The 14,660-nt window shown below is 40.5% G+C and overlaps 1 protein-coding gene across 4 annotated transcripts in view; it reads right to left on the bottom strand.

Annotated features, from left to right (window-relative positions):
- DCP2 (decapping mRNA 2) overlaps positions 1-14,660 on the bottom strand; it is a 93,617-nt gene that overhangs the window by 42,865 nt on the left and 36,092 nt on the right. For 2 of the 4 annotated variants that reach the window (XR_010413184.1, XM_045900104.3), the window contains exon 1: positions 13,529-13,781. The exons of 1 other annotated variant lie outside the window; for it this stretch is intronic. Coding sequence is in view for 1 of the 3 variants with exons in the window: in XM_045900104.3 (XP_045756060.1) it covers positions 13,529-13,581 (53 nt within the window). In the remaining 2 variants the exon portion in view is untranslated. Of the gene's footprint in view, positions 1-1,520; positions 1,658-13,528; positions 13,782-14,660 lie in introns of those variants that run through there. One more of the 4 variants, XM_054513246.2, reaches the window with a different exon arrangement.

The following is a 14,660-nucleotide window of genomic DNA, read 5'->3' as shown; positions in this document are numbered from 1 at the left end:
TTTATATATTCAAGTTTGTTTTAAACTTTACTCTTTTAGTGGAATCGATGTTTGCATACAACCTACTATATCTTTAACCAAAAATTTTCATTTCTAGTTAAGTTTCTAGACACTAACCACAACCTAAAATGTGGTAAGAAAGTACATAGGACAAAGAAATTCAATCTCATTCCCATCCAATCCAGAAAAGCCTCAAGTGAAGAAAGGTAAGCTGGAAATGGGAATAAGAAATAGGACTTTAAAAAAAGGAGAAACAGGGTGCCTGAGTGGCTCAGTCAGTTGAGCAGCTGCTTTCGGCTCAGGTCATGATCCTGGAGTCCCACATGGGGCGCCCTGCTCAGTGGGGAGCCTGCTTCTCCCTCCGCCTGCTGCTCCCCCTGCTTGTGTTCTCTCTCTTGCTCATTCTATCTCAGATAAATAAATAAAATCTAAAAAAAAAAAAAAAAGGAGAATCATGCCAGGGCACCCCCTGCATATAGCACCCCAGGAGTCCCCAGCCTACACCCACCTCAGCTCCAACCACCCTGCCAGGGAACCTGCTGCACAGAACGCCCTGAGACAGTCCCCCCCACACACACTTGTGCCCAGCCTCAGCTCCAGCCATCCAGCCAGGGCGCCTCTGCATGGGCCATCCCAGGCCAGCCCACTTTGCACCTATTTCAATTTCAGGAATCCTGCCAGCATACCTCCGTGCAGAGAACCTCAGACCACCCCACTCACTGCCTACTTCAGCTTCAGTGATCCTGCCAGAGTGCCTATGCATGAAGAACCCCAGGACTCCCTCTGCTTCCAGTCACTTCAGTTTTAGCTGTCCTGCCAGGGAACACTCTATGCAGAGAGCTCTGGGACCACCCTGGCCCATGCCCAATTCAGCTACAGACATCCCACCAGGGCAGTCCCAGCACAGAGTGCCCCAGGACCCCTAGCCCACGCTAGTCAAAGCTCCAGCCAGTGAACGTCACTGGGCACACACAGTCTACAAAGGGGACAACCATACACAAGACCATTCCCCTCAAGTTTAGAAGTAGCTGTTCTACCCAATTCATAGAAACACACACAGAAAGTCAAGCAAAATGAGGAGACAGGAATAAGCTCCAAACAAACAGACAAAACCTCACAGAAAGAGCTAAATGAAACGGAGATAACCAATCTACCTGACAAAGACTTCAAAGTAATAGTCATGCTCACCAGACTGGAGAGAAGAGTGGAGGAACTCAGTAAAAATTTCAACAAAGAGAGAGAAAATATGAAAAAAAAAAAAAATACAGTTGAGGAATATAATAACTGAAATGAAAAGTACACTAGAGGGAATCAACAGATTAGAAAATGCAGAAGCAGCATGCTGGAAAACACAATGGAAAGCACCCAAGCTCAACTGTTTAAAAAAAAAAAAGAGAGAGAGAGAAAGAGAATAGGTTATGGGATCTCTCGGATAACATCAAGTGAACAAAATTTGCATTGTAGGAGTCCCACACCATGATTAAAATGTCAAAGATTAAAAATAAAAGAACTTGGGGCACCTGGGTGGCTCAGATGGTTAAGCGCCTGCCTTCGGCTCAGGTCATGATCCCAGGGTCCTGGGATCGAGCCCCACATCAGGCTCCTGACTCAGCGGGGAGTCTGCTTCTTCCTCTCCCTCTGCCTCTCCCACTGCTCATGCTCTCTCTCTCTCTGTATCTCTGTGTCTCAAATGAATAAATAAAATCTTTAAAAAATAAATAAATAAAAATAAAAGAACTTTAAAAGCAGAAAGAGCAAAACACTTATGTACAAGGGAAACCCCACAAGGCTATCAGCTAATTTTTCAGCAAAAACTCTGCAGGCCAGAAACAAGTGGCATGACGTATTCAAAATGCTGAAAGGAAAAAAAATCACAACCAAGAATGATCTCTCTGGCAAATTATCATTTAGAATTGAAGAAGAGATAAACAGTTACACAAAAATGAAAGGAGTTCATCACCAAAACCAGCCTTAAAGAATGCTAGAGACTTCTTTAAGTGAAAAAGAAAAAGCCATAACTAGAAGAAAATTATGAAAGGAAAAAATTTCATGAGTAAAAGCAAACATACATAAGGTAGTAGAGCAATCACTTATAAAGCTAGTATGAAAGCTGAAAGACAAAAGTAGTCAAATCAATTATATCTACAATATTAGTTAGGGGGACTCACTAAACAAAAAGACAAAATATGGGGCGCCTGGGTGGCTCAGTCGTTAAGCGTCTGCCTTCGGCTCAGGTCATGATCCCAGGGTCCTGGGATCGAGCCCCACATCGGGCTCCCTGCTCCGCAGGAAGCCTGCTTCTCCCTCTCCCACTCCCCCTGCTTGTGTTCCTTCTCTCGCTGTGTCTCTCTCTGTCAAATAAATAAATAAAATCTTAAAAAAAAAAAAAAAAAGACAAAATATGACAATGTATACATAAAACACGGAGGGGTGGTAAAAATGAAATTCTTTTAGAATGTGTTCAAACTTAAGTGACCAACTTAAGTTTGCTATTTATTTAGGATATTACATATGAATCCCATGGTAACTACAAACCAAAAACCTGTAATAGATAAAAAATAAGAACAAACAAAACCAAGTATAACACCAAATAAAGTCCTCAATACAAGGAAAGAGCAAGGGAAGAAGAAAAGAACAGAGAAGAACTACATAACAACTAGAAAGCAATTAATAAAATGGCAATAAATACACACCTATCAATAATTTTTTCAGATTTTTTTTTTTTAAAGATTTTATTTATTCATTCATGAGAGACAGAGAGAGAGAGAGAGGCAGAGGGAGAAGCAGGCTCCCAAGGAGCAGGGAGCCTGATGCGGGACTCGATCCCAGGACCCTGGGATCATGACCTGAGCCGAAGGCAGACGCTTAACCATCTGAGCCACCCAGGCGCCCCAGATTTTTTTATTTAAATTCAGTTAACATATAGTGTATTATTAATTTCAGAGGTAGAGTTCAGTGATTCATCAGTCTTATATAACACCCAGTGTTCATTACATCACAAGCCCTCCTTCATGTCCATCACCCAGTTACCCCATCCCCAACCCCCTCCCCTCCAGCAACCCTCAGTTTGTTTCCTATGATTGAGAATCTCTTATGGTTTATCTCCCTCTCTGATTTCACCTTGTTTTATTTTTCCCTCCCTTCCCCTATGATCCTGTTTTGTTTCTTAAATTCCCCATATGAATGAAATCATATGGTAATTGTCTTTCTCTGACTGACTTATTTCACTTAGCATAATACCCTCTAGTTCCATCCATGTCTTTGCAAATGGCAAGATTTCATTTTTTGATGGCTGAGTAGTATTCCATCGACAATTACTTTAAATGTAAATGGTCTAAATGCTCCAAAGGACACAGAGTGACAGAACAGACAAAAAACAAATCCCAGCAATAGGCTGCTTACAAAAGGCTCACTTGAGACCTAAAGACACATACAGACTGAAACTGATGGGATGGAAAAAGATATTCTATGCAGATGGAAGCGGGGGCGGGGGGAAAAACAGCAGGAATACTTGTATTAGACAAATACTTATATGAGATAAAACAGACCTCAAAACAAATACTGTAGCAAGAGACAAAGAGGGGGCATTACCTAATGATAAAAGGATCAATACAAAAAGGGGATGTAACAATTTTAATATCTATGTACCCAACACTGGAACACCTAAATAAAGCAAGTATTAACAACACAGAGGGAGAAATTGACAGTAATACAATAATACAACAATAGCAGGGAACCTGAACACCCCACTTAACATCAATTGATAGATCATCCAGGCAAAAAAAAAAAAAAATCAATAAGGAAATGGTGTCTGTGAATGACACATTAGACTGAATGGACTTAACAATATATACAGAACATTCCATCCTATAACAGAATATACATTCTTTTCAAGTACACGTGAAACACTCCCAGGATGGATCACACATTAGGCTACAAAACAAGTCTCAGTAAATTTAAGACTGAAATCATATCATGCATCTTTTCTGACCACAACAGTATAAAACTATAACTCAACTATAAGAAAATAACTAGAGGGGCACCTGCGTGGCTCAGTTGGTTAAGTGCTGATGTCAGCTCAGGTCATGATCTCAGGGTCCTGGGATGGAGCAGTGTCAGCCCTTCCTCTCCCTATGCCCCTCCCCCCAGCTCCTGCATACACTCGCTCTCAAGCTCTCTCTCAAATAAAATCTTTAAAAATAATTTTAAAATAAAAGGAAAAAAAGAAAGAAAAACTAGAAAAAACACAAACACATGGAGACTAAACACCATGCTACTAAACAACCAATGGGTCAAAGAAGAAATTAAAGAGGAAATTAAAAAATACACGGAGACCAATGACAATGAAAACACAACAGTCCAAAATCTTTGGGACGTAGCAAACGCAGTTGTAAGGGGAAATTTATAGCAACAGAGCCTGCCTCACGAAACAAGAAGCATCTCAAACAATCTAACATTATACCTAAAGGAACTACAAAAAGAACAAACCCAAAGTTAGTAGAAAAAAAGGAAATAATAAAGATCAGAGCAGAAATAAGAAACTAAAAAAAAAAAGAAAAGATCAATGAAACCAAGAGCTGGTTCTTTGTAAAGACAAGCAAAACTGATAAACCTTTAGAGAGACTCAAAAGGAGAAAAGACCCAAATAAATAAAATCAGAAAAGAATGAGAAGAACCAACACCACAGATATACAAATGATTGTAAGAGGCTACTATAAAGAACTATATGCCAACAAATTGGACAATCTAGAAGAAAATGGATAAATTCCTAGAAATATACAATCTTCCAAAACTGAATCAGGAAGAAATAGAAAATCTGAGTTGACTGATTCCTAGTAACAACATTGAATCAGTAATCAAAAAACTCCCAACAAACAAAAGTCCAGGACCAGACTAATTCACAAGTGAATTCCACCAAACATTTAAAGAGTTAATACCTATTCTCCTCAAACTATTCCAAAAAATACAACAAAAAGGAAAACGTCCAAATACATTCTACAAGGCCAGCATTATCCTGATACCAAAACCAGACAAAGTACCAAAGAAGAATTCCAGCATCCTTGGATGGCATCCTGGGATTGAGTCCTACAATGGGCTCCCTGCTCAGCAGGGAGCCTGCTTCTCCCTCTGCCTGAAGCTCCCCCTGCTTGTGCATGTGCTCTCTCTCTGACAAACGAATAAAATCTTTTAAAAAAAAAAAAGAAAGAAAAAGATATACCACCAAGCTATAATCATCAAAATAGTAAAGTAATAGCACAAAAATAAACACACAGATCAATGGAACAGAGAATCCAGAAATAAACCCACGTTTATATGGTCAATCTACAATAAATGGTGCTGGGAAAACTGGACACCTATATGCAAAAGAATGAAACTGGACTACTTTATAACACCACACACAAAAATAAACTCAATATAAAGATCTAAATGTAAAATATGAAACCATAAAACTGGAAGAAAACATAGGCAGTCTTTTTTTTAAGATTTTATTTATTCATTTGCGAGAGTGAGCGAGCATGCGTGCACAAGCAGGGGGAACAGCAGGGAGAGGGAGAAACAAGCTTCCTGATGAGCAGGAAACCCGACTCAGGGCTCGATCCCAGGACCCTGGGATCACGACCCAAGCCGAAGGCAGCCGCTCAATTGACTGAGCCACCCAAGCACCCCAGCACTAACTTCTCTGACACCAAACTTAGCAACATTTTACTGGGTATGTCTCTTCAGGCAAGAAAACAGAAGCAAAAAATAAGCCACTGGGACTACACCAAAATAAAAAGCTTCTGCACAGCGAAGGAAATCATCAACAAAACAACAAAACAACCTACTGAATATAAGAAGGTATTTGCAAATGATATATCCGATAAAGAGTTAATATCCAAACTATATAAAGAACTTACGCAACTCAACATCAAAAAACAAATAATCTGATTAAAAATGGCAGAGGACCTGAACAGACATTTTTCCAAAGACATACAGATGGCAGAGACAAATGAAAAGATGCTCAACATCACTCATCATCAGGGAAATGCATATCAAAACCATAATGAGGGGTGTCTGGGTGGCTCAGTCGGTTAAGCGTCTGCCTTCGGCTTGGGTCATGATCCTAGGGTCCTGGGATACAGCCCCGCATCGAGATCCCTGCTCAGTGGAGAGCCTGCTTCTCCGTCTCCTTCTGCCTGCTGCTCTGCCTACTTGTGACTCCTCTCTCTCTCAAATAAATTTAAAAAAACAAAAAACAAAAAACAAAACCCATAATGAAATATCATCTCATACCTGTCAGAATGGCCAAAATCAAAACGACAAGAAATAACAAGTGTTGGCAAGGATATGGAGAAAAAGAAACCCTCATGCATTGCTGGTAGGAATTTAAACTGGTGCAGCCACTGTAGAAAACAGTATAAAGATTTCTCAAAAAATTAAAATAGAAATACCATATGATACAATAATTCCACTACTGGGTATTTACCCAAAGAAAACAGAAACACCAATTTAAGAAGATACACACACCCCTATGTTTACTGCAGCATTATTTACAATAGTCAAGATAAAGAAGCAACCCAAGTGTCCACCAATAGATGGATGAAGATATATATGCGCATATATACATACATATATACAATGGAATATCACTCAGCCATAAAGAATGATCTAGCCATTTGTGAAAACATGGATGGACCTAGAGAGTGAAACAAGTGAAGCTAAGTGAAACAAGTCAGACAAATAGCATGATTTCACTGATGTCTGGAAATCTAAACAAAACAAATGAACAAACAAAACAGAAAAGACCCATAAATACAGAGAACAAACTAAACTGATGGTTGCCAGAGGGGAAGGGATTAGGGTATGGGCAAAATGGGTGAAGGGAAGTGAGAGATAACACGCTTCCAGTTTGGAATGAGTAAGTCACAGAGATGAAAGGTATGGTATAGGGAATATAGTCAATGGTATTTTAATAGCATTTGTATGGTGACAGATGGCAGCTACACTTGTGGTGAGCACAGCATAACAGAGTACTCAAATCACTTATTCTGTACACCTGAAACTAATGTAACATTGTGTCAGCTGTACTTCAATTTTTAAAAAGGGAGAGGGGGAAGGGCAAGGTCTACTTATGTAATAGAAGACTGTCTATTCTTCTTTCACTCCTTTGAGTCAGGAGTTTCTCCTATAAGAGAGTGGGGGAAGGAGTAACAACATCTGAGGCTCTTTTCCAACTTTAGCTGATAGGTTTGGGTGTTGGCACCCCAAAGCAAAACTGGTTTTCAAGGATTCCCAGTGTAAGAGCTAACACCCTATCCACTCACATAAAAGAGCCTATCAATAAACAAGCCCCTTATAACCTCATCTTAAATATGAAACAGCAACAAAAACCATCCAACATCAAAGGAAAATCTGGGGCATGACAAAGAAAAAATTACATTGAAAAAACTGGCCCTGAAGAAAAGATTGTTGAGGTTATCTCCTAGAACCTTGGTACTCAAAAAAGTGTGAACCCTGGACCACCTGGGAACATAAGTGTGGGAAGAGAAACAGGCATTTTAGTCATATAGGGACTCAGAAGTTTATTTCTAATGATCCTCTCGAAGGAAATTACTTTAGAATGTGCACCAGGAAAACAAGAATGAAAACCAAGAAAGCATAAAACATGAGATTTAAGAGATAAGAGACCCGGGGCGCCTGGGTGGCTCAGTCGTTAAACGTCTGCCTTTGGCTCAGGTCATGATCCCAGGGTCCTGAGATCGAGCCCTGCATCGGGCTCCCTGCTCCGCGGGAAGCCTGCTTCTCCTTCTCCCACTCCCCCTGCTTGTGTTCCCACTCTCGCTGTGTCTCTCTCTGTCAAATAAATAAAATCTTAAAAAAGAAAAAAAAAAAGAGATAAGAGACCCGACCCGGCAGAGCCATGAAAGAGAATTCTAGCAGGCCAGTTGTTTGGCAAGTCTAGGGAACAACCAGTCCAGACTGGGCTAGAAAAGTGGAGGTCTCCAAGAAGGCACTCTCCAGGAAAAAAGAATTCTGTAGCATAGACAGTATGACTAAGAGTACGACTGAGGACAAAATAAAGGAGCAGACAGGGGTGAAGGGGAGGAAGTTATTTTGAAGATGTTGGGGAAGAGAGGTAAATGTACAAAAGAATCATAATCCAAGTATGAAGCAAAAGTCAACACTGGAACAAAAAGACAATCAAAAAGAAAAAAAATAGACTTCAAGGATAGCCAGAAAGAGGGGTGCCTGGCTGGCTCAGTCGGTAGTGTCCAACTCCTGATCTTGGGGTTGTAAGCTCAAGCCCTATGTTGGATGTACAAATTACTTAAAAATAAAATCTTAAAAAAAAAAAAGAATAGCCAGAAAGAATGAGGGAATAATGAAGAAAGCATATGCTTCTTTCTCCAAAAGAAAAAACTATAAAAGGCAGCATCATTTTGACCAATTAGTAGAATATAAGAAAGAGAATTCATTTTGGCATTCTCTCCCAAGGCCCTTACGGAAGGGATCCTAACTATGACTAGAGGGAAAAGAAACAAAATCCTAGCCATTGTAAACTTGCCTCTACTGTGAAAAATACGTGCATAGTTATACCATATAAAAATGCTATTATTCTTGTTCAGCTTTTGCAGTCAACCAATAGTAAAAATTTAAGAATTTAATTCTTAAAGGGGCTTTAAAACCTCATTAAGGTTACAAAATGGAATGTAAATACTATCAATTTTTAAGTTCACCTGGATAGAAGCTGAGGGAATGTGTAAGAAGGAAAAGGAAGAAAAGATGGGACACTGACTGCCCCACCTTATCAAATACAGACTCAAAATACTGACCATAAATCCATAAAGCAGAAAGCTAACCAACAGAACAATTTAAAATAGTGATATAACTGTACTGGAAGTAGGGCAAAGGAATCAGTAGGCTTTTGATAAACTAAACCCTCACCTATCTACCAAGGTTAACTAAATTTTCAATCTAACATCTGAAGTTGATAAAACAAGAAACTAGTCCAAGTATATTTTAAAATACTACATTATCTACCAGGAGAATTCAACACAAAACAGGTAAAAGTCTGGAGAGCAGAACTCAGATAAAAAGGGGTAGGGCAGAAGACTGTTGCTTTTCTTTTATAACTTCACCCTTACTCCTCAACTTTTTTTTTTTAACCTTACACATGAGCACATCTTTTTAACAACTAAAAGCTGACTTCTTGGGGCACCTGGGTGGCTCGGTCGGTTAAGCGTCTGCCTTTCGGTCAGATCAGGATCTCAGGGTCCTGGGATGGAGCCCTGGGGCTCCCTGCTCATCAGGGAACCGGCTTCTCCCTCTGCCTGCCGCTCCCCCGCTTATACGTGCTCACGCACGCTCACTCTGTCAAATAAATAAATAAAATCTTAAAAAAAAAAAAAAAGCTGCCTTCTTTAAGAAACTTTATAAGAAAAAGGAGGGCTCCTGGGTGGCTCACTCGGTTAAGCAACAACAGATTTTTTTTTTTTAAGATTTTATTTATTTGACAGAGAGCGAGAGAGCACAAGCAGGGGGAGCAGGAGAGGGAGAAGCAGGCCCCCCGCTGAGCAGTGAGCCGGTTGAGGGGGCTCGATCCCAGGACCCTGGGATCATGACCGGAGCTGAAGGCAGACGCTTAACCATCTGAGCCACCCAGGCAACGGACACTTGATTTCAAACTCAGGTCATAATCTCAGGGTCATGAGATCAAGCCCTGCATAGGGCTGGGTGCGGAGCTTGCTTAAGATTCTCAGGCACCTGGGTGGCTCAGTCCTTAAGCATCTGCCCTTGGCTAAGGTCATGATCCCCAGGGTCCTGGGATCGAGCCCCACACATCAGGCTCCCTGCTCAGTGGAAAGCCTGCCTCTCCCTCTCCCTCTGCTGCTCTCCCTGCCTGTGCTCTCTCTTTCTGTCAAATAAATAAAACATATATATATATATTTTAAAAAAAGGGTTCTCTCTCCCTCTCCCCCACCCATGCCCCTCAGCGCTGTGTGCAAGCACACGCTCGCTCGCTCTCAAAAAAAAAAAAAAAAAAGGAAATTTCAATACATGAAAATAACACGTCGATGCTTTCATTCTATGTATGTTTTTGATCTGTTTTAAAGATTTGAAAGTGTGTGCAGGGGTACCTGGCTGACTCAGTTGGAGGAGCACAGGACTAAATCTCGGGGTCATGAGTTCAAGCCCCACATTGGGTGATTACTAAAAATAAAAATAAATAAATGTGTGTATACGTAGCATATATGAAATAAAATGCTTTTCACCATAATTTGTTGAGAAAAATTTCTCCACCTCACAAAATGTCATCTTTTCAATTTTCCTACAGATAGAACATTAACAGAACTACAATTAGTACAAAACTGTTGCAGAATTGAACACTAAAATGGCAACCTGAAGATGAGCAAGAATTATTTGATTAGCTTACACAATCACCAAAATAGCAGCAACATTAGTTGCCAGAACATACCTTTCTCCTTTTAACACTAGAGTGGCTTCACCATTTAATTCTTAAAGGGGCTTTAAAAAAAACTCCAAGCATTTCTTTAAAAGAGAAACAAGCTGTAGTTTTCAATTTTTACTTTAAAAACATACTTTTCAGGTATTTAATAAGCTAATTTAAATGGTATTGAAAAATTCTTTGACTTTTAATGTCAAAAATCATGGTGCAACAGAGGCAAATATCACCATAAGATGGGAGCAGATTTACTTTCTACATACAAGTTTACTAGAATGTTCACTAGAACATTTTAGATGACAGTCTTTCCTTCCTCTCCTCTAATTTCATTTTACCCAGAAATAACTAGTGTTTTTCAGTTTTCAGTTTTCTGAGAGTATATGCTCTCAGACTTCCTTGGGCATACACATACACATACACACACACACACAAAACATTTAAAAATTTGTTTAACAAAAGGCATCAAATGACTAAGTATTATGTTCAATAGTATACTGTATCCATCTTTCAAGACACAAGTATTTTCCTTCAGTTTACTGTTTGCTAACTGCCTTAGGAACTTCTAATGGCTACACTGGTATCCCAGTAAATGAAATGTTGCGTATGAAACCATCTGCAAAATAACATTCCATGTCTTAGGTTATAAGCAGTCTAACCGTTACAAAGTCACTTCTTGAGAATGTAAGTCTCCTCTAATTTTTCACATCAAAATCATTCTCAATTTTACATTTCTCCAGAATTATTACTATATGGTCAATGACTGAAGTAGACAAGATTAGCAGGAATATGTATCAGAAATCAATAACACAAAACAAAAAACTTCTTAAATACACTAATAATAAACAACAGAATTGGGGAATATATAAAAACGAGTCAAAGCCAAACATAAATCAAGAGGTACTTAAAAGAGCAGAAAAATTAACCTTTTTCCATTAAGCTTTATTTTTATAGAAATTAAACATAAATTTTTAGTAAATTTATTTCTTAAAAACCCCACAATCATAAAAGCCTGAATTGTTCACATTAAAAGTCTTTAAATTTACCAATAAAAATATTATAAACACTAACTTTAAAATTGCATGATTTTTAAAACTTAAAGTTTTTTAAGAAATGGTTATTTGGTTTATTAGTCAAGCAGCTAGCCCTAATATTTAAACATATAATGCTTATTTATATAGCCAAAACACAGTAATTACAAAAATGTTACTCTCATTTCTTAAAGAAAAAAAAAATGTTACCCTATTCCAAAAGATTTGTATAAAATTGCTTAAACTCACTGGAACACCAAGAATCTTTAACACTCAGCAGACGTTTAACGTATTGTTTACAAAACAAATTTTGTGAGTAAACAGGTTCCACATAAAATCAATCACCTTCATAACGGTTGCTAGGACTTCTTTCAATGATGTAATCCTCTGTAGTATACAAAATAAACCCATACGAGTAGGAAGATTATTTTAGATGCCTGTAAAAAGTGTGAGATTACCCATCTTTTTATTAACCTGTATCCCTAGTAATCCATACATAATTAATGCTCACCTTTTAAAAAACACACCCATCTTTACTTTTTTTCTAACTATAAAAATACACATCCTTTAAAAAATCTTGGAAACATCAATAAAAAAATCATAATCTCACTTCTTGTACATGTTCATCCAGTCATTTATCCACACAGACATACATACATTAAATCTTTTCTTATGAAACTGGGATCACAGAAAATAAGTGCATTTTAAGTGGTTTGTTTGAATCGATCATATTCCAAAAATTAAAATCATATCATCACCAAAGAAGTATAGCGACATTAATTCTTATTAGTTCCAAAATTAGTCTATATAGTTATCTACATGTACTTTTGTGAGGTTTAAAATGTTAGACTTGACTTTCTGCAACGTCTACCTAGCATAGGGGGAAAAGCACAGGCGTTGTAGAGAAAAAGGCCTAGGTTTCAAATCTTGATTTTCTGAATTATGAGAAATGTGACCTTGTGTAAATTACAAACCGACTCTGTCATATGAAAATAACTGCACCAAACAGGACTTGTTTCGGGGAATAAATAAAATGATATATGTGAAGGGAGCACCCAATGCCTGGCACACAGCAGTACCTCCACAAGTATTAGTTCTTTCCTTCCCATTAAAAAAAAAAAAAAAAAGGGCGTGAATGCGACACAACTATTAAAAGTCAGATTTCTATACATAAACGCAGTAAATGTACTTCAAAAGGTGTTATTTTATCAGAGCCTTTTACTCACTTATAATTTATTTCACAATCCACCTAAGCCGGCGACAACCCAGGGTATTACTGCATCAAAAATTTTACTTCGGAAAAGAAAATATTTTAAGTCCATTTTCCCTAAGTTTGGCTATCTGAAATTATCGCTAACAAGAGGGAAGAGAGTAAAAAATTTCTCAAAAGTATACCATGCGTTAAAACCCTGCGGTTGAGAATTTCCTTTAAGGAAAATTAAAGAATGAAAAAAAAGCAACTCTCTACCCACCCCCCTTCCAAAAAGTTTGGGGATGAACGAGACAGTAATTCCTTACAGCAATTTAGAAAATGCCACGGACGTGTGAGAGCACACGGGCGAAAGGTTAAGTTTGAAACTGCTTCCCTGCGTAGATCCGGGGGCGTGGGACTACTAAGGCTCAAAACCTTGGGGTCTTTGGACAGAATTGAGGCATGAGAAAAGGGAGGAGGAGGGGAACAGTCTATAAAAGTCAAGAGGCAGAAAAAAAAAAACAATGAGAGGGGGAGGGGGCAGCCGAAAAACGCTCCAGACCCAGGGTTTGGCGCAGCGGCTTCACTTGCAGCAAAGGAAGAGTTGGGGAACTAAGAAAATGAGGAAATTCCGGTGGCCCGTGAGGAAGGACGGAGCGGCCGTGAGAAACCGGGAGGCTGCGGCGGAAAGACAGGGGTGGTGTCGTCCGAGAAAAGGGTCGAGCGGGGAAAGCGAGCAACGGCGGGACCGGAAAGCGAGGACAAGGATGTGGGCGGGGGGAGGAAACGCGGAGGCCTCCGCGGTCGACCAGTGTGAGAGAAAACGAGGAGGGGACGAAGGGGGCCCTGGCAGCGCCGCGGTACCTGCAGAGATCGTCCAGGACGCTGCCGGGAATCTCCACCCGTTTGGTCTCCATGATGAGGACCCACAGCAGGAGCAGTGCATCCCGGCTCCGCGCGGCCGGGGACCGAGGGTACGGCACGGAGACTCCGGCTCGCCGGAGAGGAGGCAGCGACTGTAGCGGCAGCGGCTCCAGCAAAGACGAGGGGGGAAGGGGCGGGACCCACTCACTTCCGTCCCGCTCCCTCAGCCCCGGACCCCGAAGCTGGGCCAGAGCGCGGGGAGGAGCCCCGGGAGTCACGCCCCTGCTCTGCTTGAAAGATCCAATAGCAAGCTGGAGAATTGGGAAGCTGAGCAGGCTAAACCAATGAAATGTTTGTTTATTGGTCTGTCATCTCCAATCGGTCTTCAAGCAGCTCAGTTGCTACTCAGAAAACCAACTTCCCGCCGCCTTTGATTGAGCCCTGGGGTGGTCATGCGCATGCGCACCATGCCGCCTTTTGGACTACTAGGAAGGCCAGAGGATTCGGGTCTTGAAAGATAGACTCCGAGCCCAACATCCTAGGGTGCGGCGTGGTCTGAGCGTCCTCTCCGTGACGAAGGAGGCTCTCGTTCTTCTACAGGGCAGACCCCCGGAGGCGGTCCTGCGCAAGCGTGCATTTACAGTTCCTGTCACCAAGTATCCTGCACAAACATTCATTGTCGTCCCCCCCGCCATCCCCTCCAGGCCAAGGGCTGTACCTCCTTAACTACAAACACCTGAAGGGGTTTGTCTTTTTTCTGGTGACCTTCCTCTGCCTTTCCTCAGGCGACCCAGACAAAACTTTATCCCAATATCTGACACCTACTGAGAAAATACTGATTGAACCTGAACTCGGGAATCTGCATTCTACCTCCTACACCACTCCAACCTACTGGTCCTCGCTGATTCCTCATCTTGCTTAATGGAGCCCAGTACATTTAGGATCTTGCAGAAAAATCTAGATCCATCCGCTCTTTAACCTTTTACATCAGATCCACAACCCCCCCACCACACACACACACCTGCTCAGTCACAACTTCAGTTTGTTCCACCATTTAATCTCTCATCTTTTTCTTAATTTCTGTCCAAATGTCCTCTGTCCTTACATCAGGTGCTCATTAGTTCTCATTAAT

This window comes from Mirounga angustirostris, unplaced genomic scaffold, assembly GCF_029215605.1.
Source record: "Mirounga angustirostris isolate CCGP_5_RB_7025 unplaced genomic scaffold, mMirAng1.0.hap1 SCAF_7, whole genome shotgun sequence".
In the NCBI taxonomy this organism is placed as follows: Eukaryota; Metazoa; Chordata; class Mammalia; order Carnivora; family Phocidae; genus Mirounga; species Mirounga angustirostris.
The sequence above is the reverse complement of the archived record's forward strand: the minus strand, read 5'-3'. Positions and strand labels throughout refer to the sequence as shown.